At 44.1% G+C, this 26,262-nt stretch overlaps 1 protein-coding gene across 5 annotated transcripts in view; it reads left to right on the top strand.

Moving 5' to 3' along the window:
- The window catches only part of PRLR (prolactin receptor), a 147,576-nt gene that overhangs the window by 117,308 nt on the left and 4,006 nt on the right, over positions 1 to 26,262 (top strand). For 3 of the 5 annotated variants that reach the window (XM_066244306.1, XM_066244301.1, XM_066244314.1), the window contains exons 3-9: positions 14,115 to 14,223; positions 16,862 to 16,994; positions 19,458 to 19,627; positions 22,558 to 22,727; positions 24,112 to 24,253; positions 25,506 to 25,605; positions 26,146 to 26,215. In XM_066244306.1, the coding sequence (XP_066100403.1) occupies positions 14,154 to 14,223; positions 16,862 to 16,994; positions 19,458 to 19,627; positions 22,558 to 22,727; positions 24,112 to 24,253; positions 25,506 to 25,605; positions 26,146 to 26,215 (855 nt within the window). In that variant the 5' untranslated portion in view covers positions 14,115 to 14,153. Of the gene's footprint in view, positions 1 to 14,015; positions 14,224 to 16,861; positions 16,995 to 19,457; positions 19,628 to 22,557; positions 22,728 to 24,111; positions 24,254 to 25,505; positions 25,606 to 26,145; positions 26,216 to 26,262 lie in introns of all 5 variants that reach the window. The other 2 variants (XM_066244310.1, XM_066244313.1) reach the window with 1 other exon arrangement.

Below are 26,262 nucleotides of genomic sequence, written 5' to 3'. Positions count from 1 at the left end.
CAGTGTCAAGAACCAAGCCTGAGCTTTCCCTCTGGATCAGAGTTTCTCAACTGTAACACTGTTGACATACTGCATCAGATAGTTAATTGGCCTAGGGACTGTACCGTGCATTTTAGAATGTTTAACACCCACTAAATGCCAGCAGGACACTAGCCCACCCCACTTGAAACAACCAACAATGTCTTCAGATGTTGCCTAAGGTTCCAGGGAAGACAATGTTTCCCCCTAATAGTGACAATAAATTGTTTCCAGACATCACCAAATGTCTTTCTTGGATGGTGTGGGGGGAGCAAAAACACCCCCATAGAGAACCAGAGACCAGCAAGAACTTTCATTTTTCATGCAAATGGACTAAAATTAATAGTGTTCTGAGAAAACCTTACAAGTACCTGCAGAGGAAAGCTGTAAGTTATCAAAAAGCTTTGGCATGACAGGACCCTGTGGCATAATAGCCCTGCCCAGGAGTATTTGGCAACATTGCAGTGATCCAGTGAATCAGCCAGATGGCTTCTCTGAGCTTCTCTCTCCCCTTTTGGGCTTCTGGCCCGTGATGCCAAATGCCTCGTGAGATTTGCTTGAAGGGACGGCAAACAAGAAAGAGCAGGGGAACGCTGAGTCCTAGAGCAGCCTCTCCCCACGTGCGAGGTCGGGAGAGCCCGAGAGGCACTGTGCAGTCTGCACTGTTTTTGCAAACCACCAGAGGGATTTGGCTGTAATTTTTTCTTTGTATGTGTACTTATTTATAGACCACATTATTGCACAAAAGACTTGAGACTTCATCTCCAATTTACTTCATAAAACAGAATGGTTTTTAAACAAATAGGCATGCGTTCTAGGCGGTGGCTTAACTGGAAGTCTCTTTCTTTCATTCCTCAAAGTAGGAAGGGCAGGTGAGGTGGTAACAGATTCACCCTCGGTGGCCATAGAGGGACTGAGGTCCTGAGAGTAACTTCTGAAGCTCGGGGTTGTCAGCTGGTCTTCCCGTGCATCCCCACCTGGGCCTGGTGAGCTCCAGTTGACCTCCTATCCCAGCATCCACCCCCTTTACCTTTTACCCTTTACCCAACCTAGTGTTTGGTTTGCAGAACCGCTTCTGAGAGCAGCTGCATGGTCGTCCAAGAGAAGGCAAAATGCTGCTCAGTATTGGGGTGGAAGGAACATCTCGAAAGCCATGCCCATAGAAGAATTCAAAGGAAGAAAAAAAATCCCTAGAACTAGGGAAGGTGAGAATTAAGGGTGGAAATACAATTCCTGTCTGCCAGAAGTGCCACAGGCCGCTCTGTGGCCTTCAGTGTGGTTCCTGGGCTCTCTGATGGAACTGTTAGCCCTTCATTCTCTCCCCAGTGCTAACGATTACTCCCTAACGACTTCTCCCTGGTGCCTCCTCCCCAGGGTGGATCAGGATGCCAGCCACTCTGGGCTGGCATGCCAGGTTCTTTTGCAAGGGCTTGCATCCTTTGGGCTCTTCCCATTCCAACCCTCCTCTCTCCCCGGCCCCTCCCACCTTCACTTCCCAGGCTCTCATCTATCTGCACATCTGTGATTTCAACTCTCCCCTGACTGCAAGAGGCTGGGAAGAACCCAGAGGCAGCCCCCGGCACTAGGGAGGATGTGCCTATCCACACACAGTGTGCTTTGAAGTGAGGCTAAAACCCCAGGCCCATAGTCTTTTTAGTTACCATGCTTGCTTACAAGAGTCCTTCAAATTCCTATCATTTGAGGCTCTGCTTTGACTAAAGTATATGGCATTGCTCAAAATTTATGAGCTTATTTATGAGAGATAAGGTATTAGTTTATGGATAGGAATTTGCTTATCAGATTAGCATGTTGATACATCTCTAAGAAGAGAGCCTTGGAATTGGGACACAGGACAGGTTAATTTTGATTGCAGTGGAGAGACTGAAATTGATTGAGATATTAAACGCCAGACCTGTACTGTCCAATACACTAGCCACATATGGCAATTTTAATATAAACTCACTGAAATTAAATACTAAAAATTTGGTTTCTCAGTCACACGGGCCACGTTTCAAATGTGTAGTAGACACATGTGGCTATGTGGCTATGGCTACCATATTGGACAAAGCAGATATAAAACATTTCCATCATCATAGAAAGTTCTATTGTGCAGCACTCCTGTAGACTGAGGCTGGTGCAGGCAATGGAGAGTTCTGGAAAGCAGGGGAGCCTAAAATCACCAGTTCAGTAGGGAAGGATAAAGAAGAGAATCCCAAAGAGAAAGTGAAATGAGACAAAGGTAAACTTTGTCCACGCTGCCAAGGGCTCTGTGCTGAGCCAACATCATCCACCTACCACAGAGCTCTCTGTGTTGACTCTGGAAATGAAAGAGTGAGTGGGGTTGGCTTTGGGCCCTGTTTCCTCCATTGTATGGCCTCTGACACCTGTGGGCTCCTTGTGAAGCAAGAAACTCTATCCTGATTCTTGAGCTGTTTGGGACTCAGAACCTCCCTCACACATGCGAGTCACTGGGCTTCTGGCCAAAGGGAAATCATCATCCTGACGGAGTCAATACCCAAGAGTTTAGCCTTGGGAGCTCCCAGACCAAAAGGCATTCAAAAGAGAAAGAGCACTTTGTCCATCTGGAATTAGACCTCCACTCAGAGAATAAGAGGTGTCCGTGCCAAACTTTGATGAAATCCCCCAAGGCCAGGAACACACACCCAGGTCCCGAGAAAGCCAGTTCTGGGTTTGATGCAGCCACTCACAGTACCACATGGACCCAGACTCTGTCCACCTGGTAGGGCTTTTTTCCCCCTCTCACTATTTACCAGGGAGGAAAATCTGGCCCAGTTGACCCCAGATGACTTCTGTTATATCTCAGTGGCCAGAGCGGGAGGGACAATCACTCCTCCACCAATCACAGACAAACAGTAAATGAGGTTACTATGGTTACCTTAGACCACTACCTCCTCATCCCCAGGGACTGGACAGGTGATAGTGAGCAAACACGAAGGGGAACATGGTTGATGGAGAAGCCACCAGCAATGACTGCCACACACGGTCATACACAGGGTCGTGACTAGAGATGAGCTCTCCCTTCCTCATTCCTGAGGCAACGCCCAAGGAAACTCCCCTGCTTGACCACATCAGATATACCCACTGTTGACCCTCATGGCACATGCAGAGCTTTTGCTTAATACTGTGTCATTTGCATTTAAGTGTCTCACCAGCTTCTCTCTTCTCCACTAAATGCTAGGAGGGTTGTTCTAGTGCAGCGCTATGTTCTCAGGCCCCTCCCCATGCTTGCTGCATCACAGATGCTCAGTGGACATTTATTGAAAAGGGGACGGATGGATGGATGGATGGATGGGTGGATAATGGATGGATATGGATGGATGGGTGAGTGGATGGGTGGATGGATGGGTTTTCCAGCCACCAAACTAAGCTGACCCTAAATTACTCTGAAAATGGATTCAGATTTCCCTTCCTCTTCCCCATTGTCACTCAATGAGTGTAACACTGAGAGTATTTATTGCTTCTTCCCCAGACCCAGCCTAACTAAGGACACTGGCCATTACGTTTTTCATTGAACAAGTGACTTTTCTGCTAAGAGGGTGCTTCAGAGGGAAGCTGAGTAAAAGGGAAAGAAGAAAAAAAGTGAATATAAGTCAGTAAAAGAGTCAAGTAATTATTTGGCTAGATGTGTAGCCCAGAAGTTTTGAAGGAAGAAGCAAGTTTGAAAGAACATCTTGTACATGAATGAGAAAAGGTGTTGATTAAATGCGGTAGAGACAGGATGTGCTGGTACAAGATGCAGCAAAGTGAGGGGTGAGGGACTTCGGCACTGGTAGTGCTTTCAGGATGTGGCAGAGATGCCCAGACCTCTGAGCCCACCAACTTCCCCTCTGCCCACCGCCCTTTGGACCTCCAAGTCCTCTCATTTGCATACCAAGGATAAACAGGGCTGAGGGGCCAGAGTAAAATAAGTGAGAACCCTTCTTAAACTCTCTCAGCAGGATGACCCCACCCTTCTCTGAAGTTCTGAAAAGGAAGTTTTTCCATGAAATTGCCTTTCACCCACTTATCAAAAGGTTAATGGCAAATAATGGCTAGTCGCCTGTATTTTAAATAACCCTAAGATGAACACAATCATGGAATTCAGAAAAGGGAAGGGAATTCCTAAAAACAAGTAAACAGGCTGTGGGACATCACAAACTGTTGAAATCACTTTTTACTCCCTGATAGGAGTTCGTGCTCAACCACACACACTAACTGACCCAGAGGCTGACCGTCAGCTGCTGCTGTAAACTTTGCTACAACACAAACAAGTAATTTCAGTGTTCTAGTCTAGTGGGCGCTTTCCCATGCATTTCCACCATGAAATGGCAGGTTTTCTTTAGGAGATTGTTTATGGGGTAGTAACATTTTTATGATAATTTCCCCCCTTGAATTATAAAAGTAGTAACTTTTTATATTGTTTAGGTATTTTCATAATATTTCATTTCATTTAAAAAGTAATTAATTTTACTTGCGACTCATCCTCCCAGAGACCACCGATATATATATATATATATATATATATATATATATATATATATATATATGGCGGTGTATATATATATTTCCAGTCTTTCTCAACGTTCTAAAGATTCTCCCAGCAGGCACTTGGCCAAAGCATTTCATCTTCCCAAGCTTCAGGTGACCCATATGTAAATGAGAGGTTGGATCAGAGTTCTTTCACATCTTCTGGCTCTTTCACATGCAAAATGCCATGGTTCTAGAATGCCTGCTGTTCATTTCCTTCTGAAAAAGTATTCAGGGAGCCAGAGAGGCAAAGCCAACAGGCCAACCATTTACTTTTTATTTTAATTTTACCTTCTTTTCTCACTTGCCAAGCCCAAGTTTCTAGAAATTAAAATATGCATAGTAGACAAGGCTGTTACCAATGCAATAGTGATTTTTTTTATGGCAAAGTAAAGTTGTTTTGGGATTTAGATGAATGAACAGCACATTTACATGCACATATAATATATAACACAGCAAGATCTCTCTGTGAAAAAAATAATATTGTTTGAACAGTCTTGCACAACATATGTTCTCTTCCTACTACTTTCGCTTTGTATAGTCAGATTTGCAGTGGTAACAAACAGTGTTATCTCCGTGGCTTACAACAACATTTACTTTTTGCTCACTTTACATTAAGAGGGTGGGTGAGTCAGCTGCAGGTTGGCCATGGCTCTGCTAATATTGGCTGGGCTCATCTGGGTTCCGCCTGTCTTCTCATCCTAGAACCCAGACTGAGGGATTAGCCGCCACCTGAAACATCCCGAGGGCATGTGGAGAATAAGGACAAAAAAGCCTAAGCCAAACCGTGCAACTGTGTTTAAGGCTTCTGATTGGCCACAGCAAAAACAATCACAACCACTCCCATTCCATTGGCCAAAGCTTTGCACATAGCCAAGTCCAAAGTCATTGAGGTAAGATGTCTACTCCCACAGGATGCATGCATCTGTCAATGACAATGAGTGGAGATACACAATCTTATGACTGGGAGGGAGCAAATAGCTGGGAGCAATAATCCAGTTTGCTCACATCCCCACCTCCTCCTCTGAAATTCCAAAATGCTACCTTCTCCATTGCAAGGGAGCTACTTTATCTTTCTCCTTCTGCTGTGAAAAGTTCTTGAAATGGAGAGAGTTAGGAGGGAGAAGCAGTCAACAATGGGGGAATGAAGGGATGTTAGTTAGCAACCATTTGTATAGGCTTTATTTAGGATGAGCAGTGTTTTAAATTCATTATCAGTATTAACTCATTTAGCTCTCATCACACCTCTGTGAAGTTGGTCCTAGCATTATTCCCATTTTCAAATGAGGAAACTAAGGCACAGAGAAATTAAGTAATCTGTCTGTAATTACACATCCAGTAAGTGACAGAAACAAGATTCCAACCCAGATAATCTGGCTCCAAAATCTCTCTCCTTCAACACTCTGAAAGGAAGAGACAGGGGAGAATTCTGGCACCATTGATCGGCTTGTTGCTTTTAGGAGGGCAAGGAAACCAATAGTCTCTGGCAGGAGCAGACATAATTTCACTGAGATATGACAACTATGTTTTTCAAAACATACACAAAACTGGACATTGTGAGATCATTAGGATATATAGGTCACTGTCCTAGGCAGAGTCCTGTATAACCTCTTCTCTCACGGAGCTTATAGTCTAGTAGAAGGAAACACACCATCAACAAGTAAATAAGAAGAAGATATCATAGGTCACATGATGGTACATGTTACGGAGAACAGTACAGGAAATGAGAATGTGGAGCCGTGCTGGAGATGGACCAGATCTGAAGGCGGTGGTCAGTGAGGGCATGCTGATCTGAGCACAGCCTCAGAGGGGTGAGGGAGATGAACATGTAATGAGTGACTCAGTGAATGCTCAAGCAGGTTCAGCTATCCCAGTGAGACCCACAGATGAATGAATAAAAGATTACTTATTGATTATACCTAGCTCGGGCCCCCTTGTCCCCAACTTCACGATCCTGTGTTTGACCCCTGCTCCTCTTTCTTCTCTGTTACTTAGTTGCAGTCGCTCCAAAGTCCACCAAAAGATGTCCTGTGGGACAGAAGGGACATAATCCCAATCTTCTTTTTAAATGGACAGGTGGTGTTGGGAATATGCAGGGGTCATGTGGTGGCAGTTGTTGCCATTGTTCTGGGTTGTGGTGAGGAGCAGGGTTTGATCCGTGCTGTTGTGATTGGTATGTCTGCCTGCCCACGCACACAGGATGAGACTGAGCATATTCTGCTTGACAGGGAAACGAGCCAGATGTGAAAGCAGACACGAGCAACGAGTAGATGACAAAGTAGGAAACTCTTTGAGCTCCAGTTTCCCCATCTTTGAATGGGGAGCAATGATGTAGTAGTAATAGTAACAACCACCACAACAATAATAGCTTTCCTGCCCACAACACAGGATTATTACAAGAACAAAATGTGGTAATGATATGAAAGTGCTTTATAGACTCTAGACCACTATGTTAATTAAAAGGTTTGCCTTTTTATTTTTGATGTTGTTGCTCATTTGAGGCAGGACTCAGAGTCTAAAGACTGGACTCCCTCTCCAGTGCTGCCTGCATTGTGTTGGTGGACAGGGCTGGTTACCTTTCTGTGCCTCAGTTTCCCTGTCAGATGGAGCATCCCAGCAGAGGCATATCCATTAGGTGACATCATGCAGGCCAGTAGTTCCCAGTCCTGGCTTTCCATTGAAACCATCTAGGAGGCTTTCTTTTAAATGTCCATGTGCCCCTGGGCCCAACTCTGAAAACTGCAGATGTGTATGTAACAAACAGCTTTGTGAACTGCAAAGCATAACCTACAATGTATGGGTATTTTTTAATTGTTATTGATTAATGATTTCATGAGGGTCTTGTTTCTCTGAAAATCAGACCAACGTGCATTTTCTACCATCTGCCCAAAGCCCGCACTGGCGCGGGGCATGGAAACTCCCCCAGGTCCTGTTCTTGCCTTCAAGCCAAGCAGGCTGAGCGAAAATCAGGCTGCAGCAGATCGGAGACACTGCTGGGATGCCGAGATAGTGGGATTGGTGATCAGACTTGGAAGTGATGCCTCCAGCCACAGAGAAGCACTCGGCATTCTGTCTTATTAAAGAGACTCTAGGGCAAAGACACATAAATCACAGGGTGGTGATTTACCCAATCAGATTGGGAGCCAGATCTCCCCAATGGAGCCCCCGTTGGTGGAAGCAGCCCTCAGTCAGCTTGTCTGCACAAACGCGGTCTCCGCTATCGCTATCGTCTGCCTCTTACAGCACGCAGCCACGCCACGCACAGCCCACGCCCCCTCGGGATGTGCCTGCACAGAGCAGTCTTCCAGGTCTTCCTTTGGGGAATCTCTAAGGTTCATGGGAGAGGAGGGAGACAGGGTGTCTGGACTCCAAGGTAGGCATTGTTCATCAGCCTTTATACTATTTCTATTAACTTTCACACAGCCATGATGTTCTGACTAAACTGTGCTAATGGGGTGGTCATTTTATGTAGCAGTGATTGATTCCCTTGTGGAAAAGTCTAGAAAACTTGCCATCAGAGGATATCTCCAAATGAGGAACAAGATGAAAACTGCTTTTGGAAGCAATAAAATGTTAACTTGGTAATTGCAGTGATAAGTAATGATGGGTGATCACATGAGCAAAGGTCCTCCTGTGGGAGTTCACAAACGTGTAAACGTGTGGTCTGGTAATGGACAAATGTCTCATTGCCATGGGCACATGCATTGTATTCAGCACAGGAAGAGCTAGACCTTTCTTCTCCCCACCTCAGGCCAGGGATCTCTCAGCATTGCATCCCAGCTTGCTATGTCTGTATCGAAGAGCAGCTGCCAAACTCCCCTGGAACGCTCCTCCACTCCCCTGCGGAAGACACAGCAAGCACTCAGCTGGCTCTGAGTTAGGCTTTTGATAATCCCAGTTTAGGGTGCACTCTCCTGTGTGCAGCTTCATCCTGTAGCTGAGAATGCCAGTTCTGCTTTTGTACCCTTAAAGCGTCATTGATTCACTCATTTATTCTACAGTCTTTGGCCATTGACTTTGGGCAGAGTTGGTATAAAGGCCTTAATCTTGTCCCCTGGTGTGAAATCACTGATCCTTCCTCCTGCTCTCTCTACTCTGAGCAGATTATGTCCTCTGTTTTCCAACTAACACTGGCAGTCTATACCGGAAAGACAAACCAGACTCCCAGAAATCACAGAGTACCTGTGGGGTTCTGTCCCTGTCAGCCCGGCCTCAGGCCGTCTCACCCAGGAGGAGCAATAAGGAGACCCAGAGGACCCCAACCCAGCAGACCCCAAAGAAAGCACCTGACCTAACTCCTAACATCCAAAACAATGGATGAATGTATTTAAAATTTCTTTGCAAGATATGAGATGTTTTGCATTTTTAGGACAGGAAAGACACTTTAATTTGGATAAATAATCAGGTGGTACAGTAGGCAGGGTCCTGACTGTTCAGGAGGGAACTGAGAGGAGGGGCACGCAGTGGCCCTGGAGGGTGCAGGGCTTCCCTGCCATCTGAGCCTCGAGCCGTCCTGGCATAATCCAAAATTAGCCAAAATCGGGCAAATGTCCATCCAGGGTAGAATGAATAAATGAACTATGGTCTTTCAATGTCATATGAATGAAGATGAATGAAATGAGGTGAAATGAATTTTGTAAAATGATATGTAGCAAGGCCGAGTCATACACCGTGAAGTAAAAGAAGCCAGACATACCCACTCAAAAAATGCGTAGTGCGTGATTCCGTTTACGTCAAGTCCAAAGTGGGCAAGTCGAATCTGCAGAGTTCAGAGTTAGAAGAGTAGTTTCTACTTGGGAGGGTTGGGTGGAGATTGGGAGAAGACAGCAGGGGGATTTCTGGGGCGCAATTAGTATTCCCTTTCTTGACCTAGTTGTAACATGAGCATAATTCACTTGTGATAATTCGTTGAGCAGAGTACTTATGATTTACGTATGACAGTCTAGAAAGAAATCCAAATCTTGGGATTGGGCTGGGCTTGTCCTGGGGAATTGGGCTTGCAGAGTTGAAGGAGATCCTCAAAATCGCTGCTTAGCATGTGAGATCCACTTCTAGAGTCAGAATCTGAGTAGGACGTTAGGGCAACAGTGGCAAATGGAACAGGACAGGGTAGGGACTGTACTTGCTTTAGGGATCACCTAACACCAGATCTTGGGAGCAAGTCCCACAACATGGCAGAGCTGAGGTGGCTGGCATTTAGGCTCGGCTCAAGTTCTGAGTGCGCCAGAGTATGCAGGTTTGTAGAGAGTGAAGTTTGAACACACTCACATCTGTTGTTCTGAACTCTCAGGATGCAACAGTGCCTCCTCTCCTGAGGCGCACCCCCTTTCTGCCCCAGAGACTGGGGTCAGTGCAGGCTATGGGACCGGGGCCCTGATTTTCCATCTGGGGGGAGTAGCTCCTGTTTCTCAGAACAGTGAGTTGCGAGGGCAAACATTGCTGACTTCTTTCCCAATGACTGGCCTGGACGAAGACATTTAGTTTAATGAAAGAGGGTGAGGAAAGGAAGCTTTGGAAAGATGGGGTCTGAACAGGCTCAGCGTGGGAACTTCCGTGGGGTCATACCACAGCAAGACATAGCACTTGAGAAGATGTATTTGAATACGATAATGGGAGGGGCATCAACATGGGAGAGTCTGAGGATTCAGAAGCGAGGAAGCCAGGCAGCTGGTTATGGGCAGGGCGTGTGGGTTGCCAACTTGCTACAGACCTGCTCTTTGCCTCCAAGTCTTCCATTTCCATACCATAGTCACACCCAAGGAGCTGGTGAAGAGTGAAGCCAAGATAATTGTCCTTGGGCAGAGGGGTGGGGCTGACTTTTTCCTAATTGGACTCTAAATATTTGGAGCCTTTTGCCACTAGAACCATCACTAAAAACAGTCTATGGAACCACTTTGCCATCCCAGTTGGGGTGTAATAATCTTGACCAAGATCCTGCTTGCCACAGAAGAATGGACTCAGAGAGACAAAAACCAAATTTATCCCAGCCTAGTATCTGTCAACCAAAAAAAAAAAAGCCCATGATGGGGGAGGGGTGCCTAATGCTGGAAGAATCCACAGGTGGGATCCGGTTAACATTCAGCACAGCTCCCTTAGGAGTGAGCAGTCGTGATTACCTTTCTCTCTGAAGGTTTAGTTACTCAACTGTGTTTGTCCTGCTGGGGAGTAAGATGCGGAATAAGTTGGGAAATCATTACTGAAACCCAATAATGACACAATCTGTCTAATTCCCTGACACAGAGGTTTCAAGGCATCAGGAATACACATGACTAGTAACCAAATTGCAGGGGATATCGTAAGAAACCTCAGAGGAAGTGGGGGTTTTTTTAGTCCGCAAAATGCTTCTGAAAGCATTTTTCGTCGGAGGACTTTCTTTAGGAGCATCTCTCCGAGCCTGGATCAGTGCGCCAGCAAGCAGGAGCACTGACAGCTAGCTGCTCTTGCTGCCCCACCCTCCTCCCCATCCAGGCATTTCTTTTGCAAACCATGTGGAACCCTGATTCTGCAGAGAAGTCTGGAGAGCATCTGACCTCTCCCCAAAGGTGTGACTCATATCATGTCACTCTCAAGCATTTTGATGCAATGCCCAAAACTGCAGGGAAATCTCAATAAAAGGACATTACAGAACTTCCTCTGCTAGTGGCTGGAATTTCCATCCCCAAGCAGGGCTGAGATCACAGACCTCTAGGACAAAGAGCTCTCTCCTGGGGCTGTATGAACCTAAAAAAGCTGGCTTGGTGGCAGTGAGGTGTTGTTTGAGATGCTCAGGCACAAGTAGGGCGGGGAGCTGAGGTGACCTCTGGGAGCCCTGGCTCTCCTGATGCCACGCCTGCCCAAGGCTTGGCATGCTTCTCACCTCAGGCCAGTGCTGTTGTCTCCAAGAAGGGGAAATCATCCCACCAACGATCACGGACTATCTGCAAATCGGGATGATTCTTGAGCTCAGATATACCAGACTTTTCTCTTCCAATGGCAAGTTTACTAACTTGCTCTGTGCTTTAGTTTCCTCACCTGTTAAAAGGGGCTGGTAATAACCTGTGCCACAGTGGTGGGAGGCACTAATGTGAGGGCTAAATGAAATTTAAATAATTCAGGTAGTTAGCATAGAGCCTGGCCCATAATAAGTGCTCCAGATGTAACATGTATGATTTTTAACCCATAATGCAGTGGTTCTCAAAGTGTGCGCCAGGGTGCACTGGTGCTCCCTAGAAGGTTTCCAGGTGCGCCCTATGATATTCCAGAGAAATATGTGCCTGTTGGGAACCAAAAAACCAACAGGGTTTTTGGAGTTTAGATTTTTGGGGGACAGAGGTGTGGGGAATTAGCTATAAGCTGACAGTCTGCCCAACCCTCCACCTCACTTGCCTGATCAGGTTGCAAAAGGCTGTTAAGCTGTGGTGCTGGATTGTTTACACTACCCCCCATGTTCCCCGGAAAGACTGGAGGCAAGTTTCTTCTATCCTTTGTTTGGTGTAAAGTTAAGATGATAGGTATGGTGGGATTTTTCTGCACTCAACACAATTAAGAGTAAAAAGAGAGGAATTCTTCAATGTATTGATGAGGAAAGAAGAGTTGCCTTTCAAATATATGCCCAGACATTGAAGAAATCGCTAGGACACATCAGACTTGTGTTTCTCATAAACACAAGAATGATAAAACTTAATACATTCACACCGAGACCTGCCGAATTTACTAAATCTTCCTAAGAATGTATCTACATATATAAAAGGATAACTTTTTGACATTTTTAAATTTTTTAACCCTTCTTTTTTGTCATATTTATTTCATTTAATTACCATAAAAGGGTGCTTGGACTTTATATATATTTTTAAATTATATAACATTTCTCAGAAATTTGTATATAGTGTGCCTACAATTATTTGTAGAATTTTAAATGTGCCCCAACTTCAAAAAGATTGAGAACCACTGCCATAATGAGTCTTCAACAACTTGATTATATAGATGATCCTGAAGAGTGAGATGGACCAGGGGGTGTAGAATGTACACACTCTGGGAAAAAATCCTGGAACAGTGACTAGAACAGGGGTCGGGAACCTATGGCTCGTGAGCCAGATGTGGCTCTTTTGATGGCTGCATCTGGCTCACAGAAAATCTTTAATAAAAATAATAATAATATTAAAAATATAAAACATTCTCATGTATTACAATCCATTCATTTCCTACCGCTCATGTTCATGGTTTCGGGTGGCTGGAGCCAATCACAGCTGTCCTCTGGGACAACACCAAATTTTTATTGGATAATGCGTAAGGTACACGGGTTGTTGTATGGCTCTCATGGAATTACATTTTAAAATATGTGGCATTCATGGCTCTCTCAGCCAAAAAGATTCCCGACCCCTGGACTAGAAGGTCCCCGAAGAATGGCACACTGGCTACCTCCCAGAAACACTAATATAAGAGAGTCATTTGATGACACCTGTGTACCCCAAACCTCTGTTGTCACTAAGACTTCTACTTTTGAGAACATCTCATAGGGAATAAGAACATGTAGACACAGGTTCCATGAAGCCCACCAGGCATGTCCAGGTGGCAGATGGGGAACTTGCCTTCTGGCCAGGAACAATGGACAAAGCTGGTCTTTTCCAGGCTCTTCAAATAACACTCGGCCGTTTGGATCGCCCCAGGATGAGCAGCCTTGCCTCTGGGTGTTCTTCCCTTGATTTTTTTAATACAGAAAATGAACGCCATGTGTTTCTGAGCATTTACACTTTGTTTATCAAATATGCTGTTTTCTGAGTTGTGTGGAGTCTAACAAGATGAATGAGCCTTTTTCAAATGTCCTTTAAAATCCTATTTTCTTAGAAGGACATTTAGAGGCTTTGAAAGTTGTTCCAAGGGTAAAAAATAATATTAATAATAAATCGCCTAAAGCTCTCAACCCCACGGGTTCAGATTTTACTTAACACTTCAAACCCAAGAGACTTGAACTTTTTCTGGGGCTTGTCATTTCTTATTTATGAGACTTTCCCAAAGGGGAGAAAGAAACCATATGGAGGTTCATTAAAGTTCACTGCGTAGTTTGTGGCCATGCCTGTAGCCGTGAAGAGTTCCAGAATCTTCTCAGCCTGAAGTTTCAGAGGAAGCCCTCCTAACTTCGGACATCAGTGAGTTCAGGTTGGAGTTGTTCTGAGTGTCCTTACTCTCCAGCCTGGTTACTTTGGCTGGTAGATCAAAGCCACCCCAGAACACTTCTCTGGTAGGGCACACAGCCTATGTCACATAAAACAAGGGGCATACTGTTAGGTGACTGCTGGGTGAAGAACAATTTTTCTTTAGGGTGCATGTGAAGGAGCCAACTGCCACGTGGCTGCCCTTGAACGTTGTCATCTGATGACCTCTGGTGGTGGAATTTTATCCAGCATGTGTGCATCAATGTTTCTGAGCCAAGCCATCCGACCATGTTACAGTTTCCTACATTCCTTCCCTCCTGTTTTGTCATTCACATACAGCAGGGAGCAAGGATCTTTTGCAAACAGCCAGAATAAAGTGGTACGTGTGCCTGAGCAAGCTGTCATCTCAAAAAAGTTGCCTGGTGCCTTCTCTTCCAGTGAACCTCTGATTTCCTGGAGAAAGAGAAGGGAGCCAACATGAAGGGAAATGTGGCATCCACATTTGTTGCCATTTTGCTACTTTTTCTCCACACCAACCTTCTGAACGGTGAGTAAGAGCCTGTCCTGCCTTTGACTCCCCAGGGTGTTTACTGAGAGGGCGGAGAGACTGTCACTGTCCTTCTGCAATGCAGTTATGCGAAATGAAAATGCCCGTTTCTATGAAGTTGTCTGCACTTCATACTTGGCACTAAAAATTAATGCAAACAATTCACACACAAGCTCGTCCCTGTGCTCTGATTTCCAGCCACACTCCGGGAGCATAGTGCAGCAGTTTACAAATGACAAGACCAGCGTCGGTTACTAGCTGTGTAACCTCGAGCCATTTACCTAATCTCTGTGGGTTTCCACATTTCTAAAGTGAGGACAGTGATACTTCCTCTGCCCCACATGGGATAATGTATGTGAAAAATCCTTGAAAAACTGTAAAGAGATTGTTGTTGCACAGTGGGAAACTGGTACAGCCAACTCTGTTACCTGTGCTGATGAGGGAAACAAAGTGTACGGCTACACTAGACTGAGTACCTGTGTGTCCATCTCCGTGTGTCTGCCCTTTGTATGTCTGGGTGTGTAGACTGTTGGATAGACCTGTGTATATATGTGCCTGATTGAAAATACTCCTCTCTGTGAGTACCATCTGTGTGTGTACCTCTGTGTGTGTGCATATTTCTGAGTGTGTACTTCTCTAAGTATGCACCTGAGTAGACTTCTGTGTGGGCTGTGGGTATATTTCTAGTCTGGGCTCTGTGTAGACCTGTGGGCACAGTACCTCCGTGGCTGTCCGTGTTTGTGTGCACCTGATGGGGATAGAGACAGTGTATTAATTCTGTCTTAAGTGGGAGAAAATAATATTTGACTAATTATAGTTTCATAAGTTCACTGTCCCCTAGTGAGTATCCTGGAGGTCCTACTAACGACAAGTGGACTGTGAAAGAGAGAAGCTCTCAGAGAGAGAGAAAGGACAGCAGAGACCAGTGTAACCCACAGGAAAACGTTAAGTACTCAATCACTTACCCTAACTGGTCTCATTACTGTGACACAGGATTTGGGATTTTTTTTAAATAAACTTTTTTTTCCCTATTTCACACACTCTTCCCAGCTGTGATAAAATCAAAACAAAAACAAAACTCTTGCTCAACCTGCGAAATTGTCCTGAAGAAATAAATTTCCCCTAGAGGACGAGCAATGTTGCAAATACTGGCAGAGCGAGCCCCAGGCTGGCTGGCACGGTGTTCGTTTCTGTGGGCTTGGGGCTGCCGGGTGGCTCGGCTGCCACTCAGCCTGCTGCCCCTGGCCCCAGCCTGTGCACTGCACCGTACCATTCCTTAGATCCTTTTTTCTGACCACCTTGGCCTAGTGCCCCCTCTTCCCATCTCTTTGATCGGCTGCTCAGCTAGAAGTTCTGGCCCAGGAGCCAGCATGCAGTCAGGAAAACAATTGTGGGAGAAAAGACAGAGAACCCCCAGAGCTGCTGAGACGGACACCTGGCGGCTCTCCCTCTGCTCCTAACTCCTGAACTAGGAGCTCGAGTATCCAGCGCAGCACAGAGGAGGACTGGCCCGGGATGTGTGCAGGGGTGTGGCGTCCAGCCCAGTGAAGACTCAGGTCACACATTCCCTCTCTGGACCTGACAGATAAGGATGAGAAGAGGGGGCTGGCTCGCTAAGAGCTCTGAGGATTCGGCAGCTAAAACATTCCGTCCCCTTGACTTTGCACTTTCCGTGTCACCCCTCTTAGACCCTCCAGCTTCCAGCTGGCACTGGGTGCAGATCTGAGCTAATCGTGGCAACTCATACCCAGGACCAGCTACCCTCTCCCCAGGTTCTGAGCATACTTCCTGCCCCCAAACAGCCATAGCACTACAGGGAAGTCCTTCCCCCCTAACCACCAAGGAGAGAGGGAGAAATGTGAAGGAAAAAGAGATGGAAAACCAAGCTGCAGAAATGGGGTTGGAGGTGACAGGGAGATGTACCACGAGACGGGATCCCAGGGCAAAGCTGAGTGGAATTATGGAAAAATGAAGGGGAAAAGGAAGGAAAGGTGAGAATAGGGAGAGGGAGGAGATAGCTCAAGGAGGAACATCGGTGATACAAGAAACACAAAAGCTCAAAGACTGAGCTGACCGGGCGGGAATGGCAGAAGGATGTAGGTTAGCGAGCAGGGTGGAGAAGGCCAGGGAACGGTGTGTCAGCAAAGGGGAGCACTCACTTGACAGGCACCCTGTGCTGTGGGTGGGCATCGGCTGTACGCGCTCCACGGGATTACAGGGGGGCGCACACCCTCCAGTCCGTCTGACTCCTGATGCTCACTCTTTGTTGAAATTTTAGAACTTTTTCACTTGATTTTGCGTTGCTGATGTCTCCATCTCACAGTACACACACACACACACACACACACACACACACACACACACACCACCATCACCACCGCCGCCATCAGAATCAAAACCACAAAGCTCTCTCCCCTTCTCTCCCTTTCTCTCTCCATCCTGCAACATCTGGGCAGCCCACAGAGGAGGCTGCTAGAAGCTAACACTCTGGTATGTCTGAGCACCCAAGCCCAAGGCCTACTTGCCCCCAGACCTCATCACTGGCACGGTTCCACAAATCTGCTTTTGTCAACAGCAGAACGGTCGAATGCTTGAATGGACCTTAAGATTGATTCCCGTGGCTTCTGGCTTTTTCCAGGACAGTCACCCCCTGGAAAACCTGAGATCTCTAAATGTCGCTCTGCCGAAAAGGAAACATTCACATGCTGGTGGAAGCCTGGGCCTGATGGAGGACTTCCTACCAACTACACACTGACCTACCGCAAGGAAGGGTGAGTGTGCACGTGTCTGGGCCAGAGCGATGCTGCGTCTGAGTTAGAATTACCACACCATACACCCCCCCCCGTGGCCCGTGTTACACAAATACAGCTCGTACCTCCAGGGGAAGACACTCCAACACCCATGTCCACACCTCCTGGTTCTGTCCTTGAAGTGTCCTCTCAATGTGCATTGGTTCGCCTGCCACCTCAGCAACACAACAGACAGTGGTCCCCTTTATCTGTGGGTTCGCTTTCCACGGTTTCAGTTACCCACGATTTGCCACAGTCCAAAAATATTAAATGAAAAAGTCCAGAAATAAATAGTTCTTAAGTTTTACATTGTGTGCCATTCTGAGAAACGTGATGAGATTTCACACTGTCCTGCTTCATCCCTCCCGGAATGTGAACCATCCCTTTGTCCAGCGTGTCCATGCTGCATAAAGACCTGCCTGTTAGTCACTTAGTAGCTGGATAAAAGATTGCCTGCTTTAGCATAGAAGTGTTTGTGTGGCCTGACCTGTGGTGGAGCGGTGGATAAAGTATCGACCTGGAACACTGAGGTCACTGATTCGAAACCCTGGGCTTGCCCAGTCAAGTCACTTATGGGAGTTGATGCCTTCCTGCTCCTCCCCCCTCCTCTCTCTCTCTCTCTCTCTCTCTCTCTCTCTCTCTCTAAAAGTGAATAAATAAAATCTATAAAAAAAAAAGTGTTTGTATTCGAGCAACCCTTACGCAGCCCAGCACTGCGTCACAGTGCCTGTCACTCATCTCACTCATCCATCACAGTGGCAGGCACCCTCTCACATCATCACAAGAAGAAGGGTGAGTGCAGCACAATAAGATATTTGCAGAGAGATCACATGCATATAACTTTTATTACAGTCTATTGTTATAATTTCTCTGTTTTATTATTAGTTATTGTTGTCAATCTCTTCTTGTGCCTAATTTATAAATTAAACTTACCATAGGTATGTATAGGGGAAAAAAACCAGTATATATAGGTTTTAGTACTAGCCACCATTTAAAACATCTACTTTGGTCTTAGAATATATCCCCCCCCATGCCCCGGCCAGGTGGCCCACTGGATAAAGCATCATCTCAGTTCACCAAAGTCATGGGTTCAATCCCCAGTCAGGGCATATATGAAAAGCAATCAATGAGTACATAACTAAGTGCAATGTGTTGATGCATCTCTCTTTCTCTCTCTCCCTCATTCTCTTTTCTTTCTCTCTCTCAAATCAGTGGAATTTTTTTAAATAATAATACAATTTTTTTAAAAGAATATATCTCCCATGGATGAGGAGAGACTACCATAGCAATGTTTCCAATTGCCTGTCCCAAACTTGGGCTGCCGCCCAAGGTCACACATAAGTTTTTACTAAGTGTTAGTCAATTTTAGATGTTTATCTATGAACTTTGTGCTCTTTATAATTGTCTTAGTTATAATTACTTTTAAGACATAAAAGGACTATCATTCCTTATAATTCTCGACAGCCATGGTACTTTTCAAACTTGTTTCCTGTCCAAGAAAATAAAGAGCCCCATAAGGAAAGGAAGGTGAGGGTTTTTCCTTAGAAAATTGCTAATCTGAGAGCCATGGGCTCCCAGTGGGCATGTTCGGAGCCAAGGTCGCAGTGCAGACTAAAAGAGGCCACCCCTGGGGGAGGATTTCATTACGCTTCAACAAGGTCCTCCTGGAAACCCAGGGACAGTTGTGCCCGTCCCCAGTGAAGACAACGTCTTCTGGCCCCAACACCTGTCCAGCGGCCCAGAGTCCACCTGCCTTAGTTGTACACAAAGCTGTCAGCCCTCTGGGACCCAAAAGGGTGTCAAGTGAACAGGCTTTAGGAGGCCAAACTGACAACCCCAGTGGAATGCTCCTCCACACCTGTGTGGTGTGTCTTGCAGTGAAGTCCCCAAGTCTAATGACAGCAGAATAATGAGCCACTTGAGACTGAAATATCTTTTTTCACAGTCACATCCCTCTGTTACTCAGTACAATCCGAAATATACTGAAATCACTTTTTATTCTCTTCAGTCTTTTCTTAATGAAATGTAATTCAACATATATACGCAATAATGCTGCATTGTTCCTGGCCCCTCAGTGTTTATGTGTAGGGGACGGTCCCTGTTTCCTAAGATGACCCAATGGTTGTCCCGTGGGTATAGTGATGTCTTGGCATTGATAGTTCAGATGTTATTGGCAGGGAGCATGCGATACAAAGCCCAAAGAAAACCATAGAAAGGAAGGGTTGATGAGAGGCAGAGTCACTAAGCCTTTAAAGTGACATTTTCACCCCCCTCTCCAGCACTCTCTTCCCTGTCTCACTTCCAGATGATATGGGCAGTGCACAGAAGGTTGGGGGTGCCATTCTTGAGCTCTGGTCTCCTAAATTCAGTGGTATTGATCTTTTAAGAAAAAACTAGACTTTTTTCCTACTTTCTTACTCACTGCTAATACATAATTTATTGCAGAGATACCGTTACCCACGAATGTCCGGACTACAAAAGCAGTGGCCCCAACTCCTGTTACTTTAACAAGAAACACACCTCCATCTGGACAATATATGTCATCACAATAAATGCCACGAACAAGATAGGAAGCAGTTCTTCAGATCCACGTTACGTGGACGTGACTTATATAGGTAAGGAGAAGCGGGATGGGCGAGGAATGTGTTACTCCCTTATGGATCTGCCAATAGTCAAACTTGGTTTGAGTCTTCTTGGCTTATGAGTCAATCACCAAAAAGAAAAATGAAAAAAATTCACAATATCCTCATCAACTATTTTAAGCCAATTTTTATGGAACCATTAATGACAGTAAGACTAGCGTTCGGGATCCTTGGGTTTCTGTGCTTTCCCTTAACCTTTCTTCCCATCCCTTTGCACCCAAAATGAATGTTCTATTTGTGTTTCTCTTTATCAGTCCTTCCCTCCAGCCTTCCCCCTGCAATAGATGTTTCCTTCCCCCTTGGCAAGCTGAGATTCCTTCTCTCTCTCCATAGATTAACCGCTGTTAGAAGGAGTTCATCTGCTTTCACACGCGTGGGACTAGCTCCAGCCGCTCTGCCCAAATTTAATTCTCAGTGCACCTATACCTCTTAGCAACTGGAGCTCTTCTCTTAAAAATAAAGAATTTGGGGAGTGAAGAGTGCTACTTGAACAGCAGGCTGAAAGCCATGATCACAAGTACAATGTTTAAAGACATGATTGGCAAAGCAAAACAATGTCAGCCTAAGAGCTGCTTCTTGCTTTGCATGATCGACATTGCGACGCAGGGCCATAGGCATCAGCGTAGTGGCCTGTAGTCTAGCAGGGATGACAGAGGGAATCTTAGGACAAAAGATGGGTTCACCAGGACTGGCGTCAGCCCTTATCTTCAGTAATAATCTAGGGGGAAACTAATTAGATTCAAGGTTACCAAAGATTTCTCAATTTACCCAACACCACCCAATAAGGAAAACAAGACTAGGAGTCTCAAATATTCACTTGCATATCATCGCGTTGTCGTGTTATCAGTGGCTGAGCCTTAAAAAGCTGCGAACACCAACTGGCTCACATTTGAATATTTTCTTTCACCAGCAAATCATTGCAATGAGCATGGCTGGGGATAGAAACTGAATTTAATCTTAGTTTAAGAAAATCCAAAAGATAACCTCACTGACAAGTAGGCATAAAATGAATTTCAGTCATAAAAATTTATTTGAGATATGAAGTCTTTAATATGCTGAGTGCCAAATAGTTTCTTCTTCACGGCTCTTGCCCTCAGAGATTCAAATGATATTTGAGGACAAAACAGAGAAAGCAAAAGAAGTTCTAAAATGAGCTATTGCTATATCACTTGAAAGCAGTGATTCTCAACTGGGGGCTGTTTGCTTCACACAGATATTTGCCGATGGCTGGAGACATTTTTTATTATCGTAGCCCCAGAGGAAAAGATGAGGGTATTACTGGCATCTACTGGGTAGAGACCAGAGGAGCTGCTAAGCATCCCACAATGCTCAGGATGGCTCCCACAACAAAGAATTACCTGATCTGAAATACAAATAATTCTGAGGTTGAGAAACTGCTCTAAAGAATTCATCATGAATATTTTACTTGGACTCTTGTACAGTACTTCTTTTGATCAGAGGCATATCTCAGTATTGTGTTTAACTTAAAATTTATATTAAATGATGTTTACTTAGTAAATACTTATAGAACAATCTTTCTTAGGTATTCACTTAGTAACATCGAAGCATTAGGATTAGTGGCAAATTTTTTAACGCTCATTTTGTAGGTTATTAATTGTATGTTGTGAAGCCAAGTAGACTATAGCTCCACTCACTCTTAGGCCACCTGGCATGGAGAGTGATTTGAGGAGGAAATAGATGAAGAGAGACAGTGCCACTGCCCAGCAAGACTGATTTCTTTTCTGAAACTTGGGTAAGGCAAGTCAGCGCCCTGGGCACCTCACTCTTTTTTTTTATTGAATTTATTGGGGTGGCACTGGTTAAAAAGTTATACAGGTTTCAGGTGCACAATTCTAAGCACCTCGTTCTTAAGGAGGCTCTCATAGACTTGTACTTGAAGGAATCTGAGAGGAAGTACTTCCTTAGTTGTTATATTGTGGTAAAAGGCATCTCACATAAAATTCACCATCTTAACTATTTTAATGGATGTAATTTAGTGGCATTAGTTTATTCATAATGTTATGCAATTATCACCACTATCTAGTTTCAGAACACTTTCACGACTGCCAATGGAAACTTTATACCCATTAAGTAGTTACTTCAGGTCTCCCCCCCTCTTACCTCAGGCCCAGCAAGCTGCATTCTGTCTCTACAGATTTGCCTATTCTGGGTATTTTGTATATATGGAATCATATAGCATGTGGCCTTCGTGTCTGGCTTCTTTCATTTCATGTTCTCAAGATTCTTCCGTGTTGTAGCATGCATTAGTACATACTTGTTTCCTCTTTATGGCTGAATATGTTTCATGCTGTGGATTTTGTTTATCGATCAATCAGTTGATGGACATTTGGGTTGTGTATACCTATTGGCTTTTGTGAATAGTGCTGCTGTGAATATTGATGTATCAGTTTTTGTTTGAACACTTGTCTTTATTTCTTTTGGGTATGTTGACAAGGACATGAAAATTATGGGTGATGTGATAATATTATGTTTAACCTTTTGAGTAACTTCCAGATTTTTTCCCCACCATGTGTCTACCATTTTACATTTCTGCCAGCAATGATGAGGGTTTCCATTTCTCCAACATTCCCACTTGTTAGTTTTCATTCTTTGAATTTCAGTTATTCTAGTGAGTGTGAGGCAGCATCTTGTTGTGATTTTGATTTGCATTTCCCAAATGACTAATGACATTGAGGGTCTCTCATGCGCTTGCTGGTCATTAATGCCTCCTTAAACTTTACACACAATGTATCTCCCTTGCTTCAACCTGATCCCAATTCTATTGATCAGCACTTGACATCAAATACAAGGTGTCTCATAACCATGGTGGAGTGAAACAAACGGTAAGTCATATAAGTCAAATACCACTTTCACTAAATATGAGGTTCCTTTCCTATTTTCAGTTGAACCAGACCCTCCTGTGAACCTGACTTTGGAAATAAAACATCCAGAAGACCAAAAACCATATCTGTGGGTGAAATGGCTTCCCCCCACACAGGTTGATGTAAGATCCGGTTGGCTCACACTCCAGTATGAAATTCGCTTAAAACCTGAGAAAGCAACGGAGTGGGAGGTGAGTCAGCCTGAAGCTTTTGGAAGGAGCCATGTCCCTTGGCAAAGATGAAGCTCTTGCTACTGGAAATAGGTCATTCTTCCTAATTGTTGGACCATCATGTTGCCCTCCTGATACTGATGTGACGCACCCAGATGCAGAAGGTTCTTTCCCCTCCCTTAGGGTCGATGGGGGGCATCTTCACAGCTTCCCCAAAGCCAGTTTTTTCCTTGCACTGAACCACCTTTTCCACCAGGTGTCAACCCACCTTCCTCAGGATGTCTAAAATCTAAACACCTATGAGAGTACTTAAGTGGCACTAAGTGAAAGGGAAAAAAAATCTCAGTATAACCAGCCAATGGTCAGTGGCAGTTTTATTCACTTTAAAATATACTAGTGTAAGGAGTGCAATAAATAGAGGCATTATGATATGACACTCTTGAATACTGCAGTATATGTCTCTTTTAAAAAGGAAGAATTTTCAAACATAGCCAAAATAACAAAATCACACAGAGAAAATTAAATTTCTTAATATCATTCAAATAACCAGTTCATATTTTAATTCCCCCAATTGTTTCCAAAAAAAATATCTTTAGCAAGTAGCTTGTCCAAACCAGAATCCTCCATGACCACACATTGTGATTAGTTGTTGTGTTCCTTTAGTCTCAATGTGCGCAGAACCCTTGTCCCACAGAATGTCAGACCTTTTGCATTTGACTGATTTCCTTGACCTCTTTGTGAGGTCATTTAGCTAATTTCGCTGCCCCAAAATTCCTATAACCAAACATTCACACTAAAGCCTTGATTAGATTCAGGTTGAACAATTTGGGGCAAGAATACTTCAAAGGTGATATTATATTGCTTCATATTGTATCATGTCAGGAGACACACACCATCTGGCTGACCTACCATCAGTGACATTAAAACTGACTCCTGGGTCTAGGAGATCGTGACCTGATGCCTTAATTTTAAAGTCACATTTAGTTTGTGCACTGTTGCGTCAACATACATGAGGCCCAGTTCTCTTCCATCTAGGGGCTTCACTTGAATAATCCTTGAATCAATTATTTCTTTAGGGTTTATGAAAATAACAATTTTACAATTTTATTAAACTGGTTACCTTCCATAAAGTAGAATTTAGAAGGCAGGGAATGGGAACAAGACTACTTGTCTTTCTGAAATAGAGTTTCAGATGGAAGCCTTTTTAGAAAAACTGCTAATTTTTGTGTGAACAGTGTTTAAGGGTAGAAAGGGATGAACTGAGACAGCGGGATGGTGAGAACAGGGTACCCACGACATCTGATCCTCCAGCCTCACTCCTCCGATAGTTTATTGTCTAAGAGAAAGGTCTGTTTCTTCAGAACACAAGTCAGACTGACTTTTGTTTTCCTTTGCCCCTCCTTAGACTCATTTTTCTGGGCAGCAAACTCAGTTTAAGATTATCAGCTTATATCCAGGACAGAAATACATTGTCCAGGTTCGCTGCAAGCCAGACCATGGATTCTGGAGTGAGTGGGGCCCAGAGAGCTCCATCCAAATACCTAAGGGTGAGTGTCTTAGTTACTTTTTGCTTATATTCTTAAATATTTTTAGAACAGAATGAATTTAGTAAACTTTCATGTTGTAACTACTAATAGAAAAACTATTTTGAGCCTTAGTCAGAGGAATGAGCAGAGGCAGGTTTATCATTTCTCTGCCCAACATGACATTTGGAAGTGCTGCAGTGCCCCCCGGGTCACTGTTAGTGGGGGCAAGTTTCTAGGATCAAGCTGCAGACATGGGCTTGGTGTGTCTCAGAGGGCTTGGTGGTCATTCTGCCTGCCACATCTGCCCCATCCTTATCCTTTAGTCAAGGTCATCATCTAGTTCTCTCAGAATTTGTAAGGTGGTATTCCATTATAAAGGCACAAACTGAACTAATTTTTAGTCTCTGATGTCGATTACATGTTGGTCTTTTAGTCAAGGCATAGTATGGGAGAGGCACTCAATTCTAACTGTGTCATCAAACATGGTGGCTGTAGTCTGCAAGAGAATGATTCATCTTGCATCTGTAAAGTGTTTTACTTTTTACAAAGTCTTTACCTTGTTTGGTTCTCCAAACCCTCTCAGGTATTCAGACAGAATAGAATTGCCATTAAAAATTAAAAGTGAGGAAACTGAAGTTAAGTGAAGTTAGAAGTTTTGTCCAAAACCGAACGGTAAAGCATAGCGCTGGTGACAACCTGCCTGGCCAAAGTATCAGGACTCCTATTGGTTTGTCAAACTAGAAAGGGCACTGAGCTGTGGGCCAGAAGACAGATGCATTCTGTCCAGCCCTGGACCTTACTAAATAAAAGCACATGGTATAGAGGTAGAAAGCCAGGATTCAAATCCCAGACTACAACTTTATATACTAATGACCAAATTATTCTTTGCGTCTGATCTTTACATACAAGGTAATGTATGTATATAGCTTAACACCACTGACAGCTTTTAGTAAGTACTTAATAAATGTGACTTTTTATTACTACTGCAACTGATCATGTGACTTTGAATTTCCTCTTTAAATATCAAATAAAATAACATGTAAAAAGTTTTTAAAAGTATAAGGTACTATAAAATATATGCAACATATTAAAATTTCATAACATTGGGAAAAGTATCTTATCATTAATGTTATTCTGGATTGCCATTCAAATCAAAAGAGGTGTGAGTAGGGGGAAAAGTTTACGTTCAGAAGTTTCATTCATTAGTTTTGTTTGTTCGCTTGTATTTAATGATGCTATATGTGATCAAAGCTTTCTGACTGTTTCTTTTTAGATTCCACCAATACCGATACCACCATGTGGATCTTTGTGGCTGTTCTTTCTGTTGTCGTCTGTTTGATTATCATCTGGGCCATGGCTTTGAAGGGCTATAGGTACTTCATTGTCTATCAACCTTCCTCCCAATCATGGTTGTCAGATATAAAGATTAAAAAAAATAAAAAAGCATTATAGTGATGATGGAAACCTACAGATAATTCAAGTACCTGACTTTAGCCATTAGCTGCAGGGCATTTACCCATTAAAAAAAAAAAGGTTTTTTTGTCAGTGCTAGCAAAAGTCACTGAATGAATTCTTCAAAATTGATGCTCTTCCCATCAAACAGAGGCTCACAGTTGGGAAAGAGTAAAAATCTGTCAAGAGCAGCTCAAATCGAGAGAAGCAAATAGTGTGAATAACCCACTAATTTCTAAATCCGCCTCTTCAGTTAACCAGAGCCAGTTTTGCTGTTGGCCTCTCTAATCATTGTCTTCACCATTGGTGTCAGTTTCACGTGCCACGGAACTTCCACTCTTATCTACCATAGTCTGTGGTCCTTAGTCCGTGTAGCAGCTATTTAGAGATAATACTAATCTTTTACAAATTACAAAGTGAGAAAATGAGTCATTTATCCTATTTTACCAATTACTTTATAGCATGGTGACATGCATCTTTCCACCAGTTCCTGGGCCAAAAATAAAAGGATTTGATACTCATCTGCTGGAGGTAAGTGTCGCAGTGGAGAACGCGTCAAGACGCACTGGTTTGTAACG

Source organism: Saccopteryx bilineata, chromosome 1 (genome assembly GCF_036850765.1).
Source record: "Saccopteryx bilineata isolate mSacBil1 chromosome 1, mSacBil1_pri_phased_curated, whole genome shotgun sequence".
Classification (NCBI taxonomy): Eukaryota; Metazoa; Chordata; class Mammalia; order Chiroptera; family Emballonuridae; genus Saccopteryx; species Saccopteryx bilineata.
Note: the sequence above shows the minus strand (reverse complement) of the source record. Positions and strands in the feature narration are given on the sequence as shown.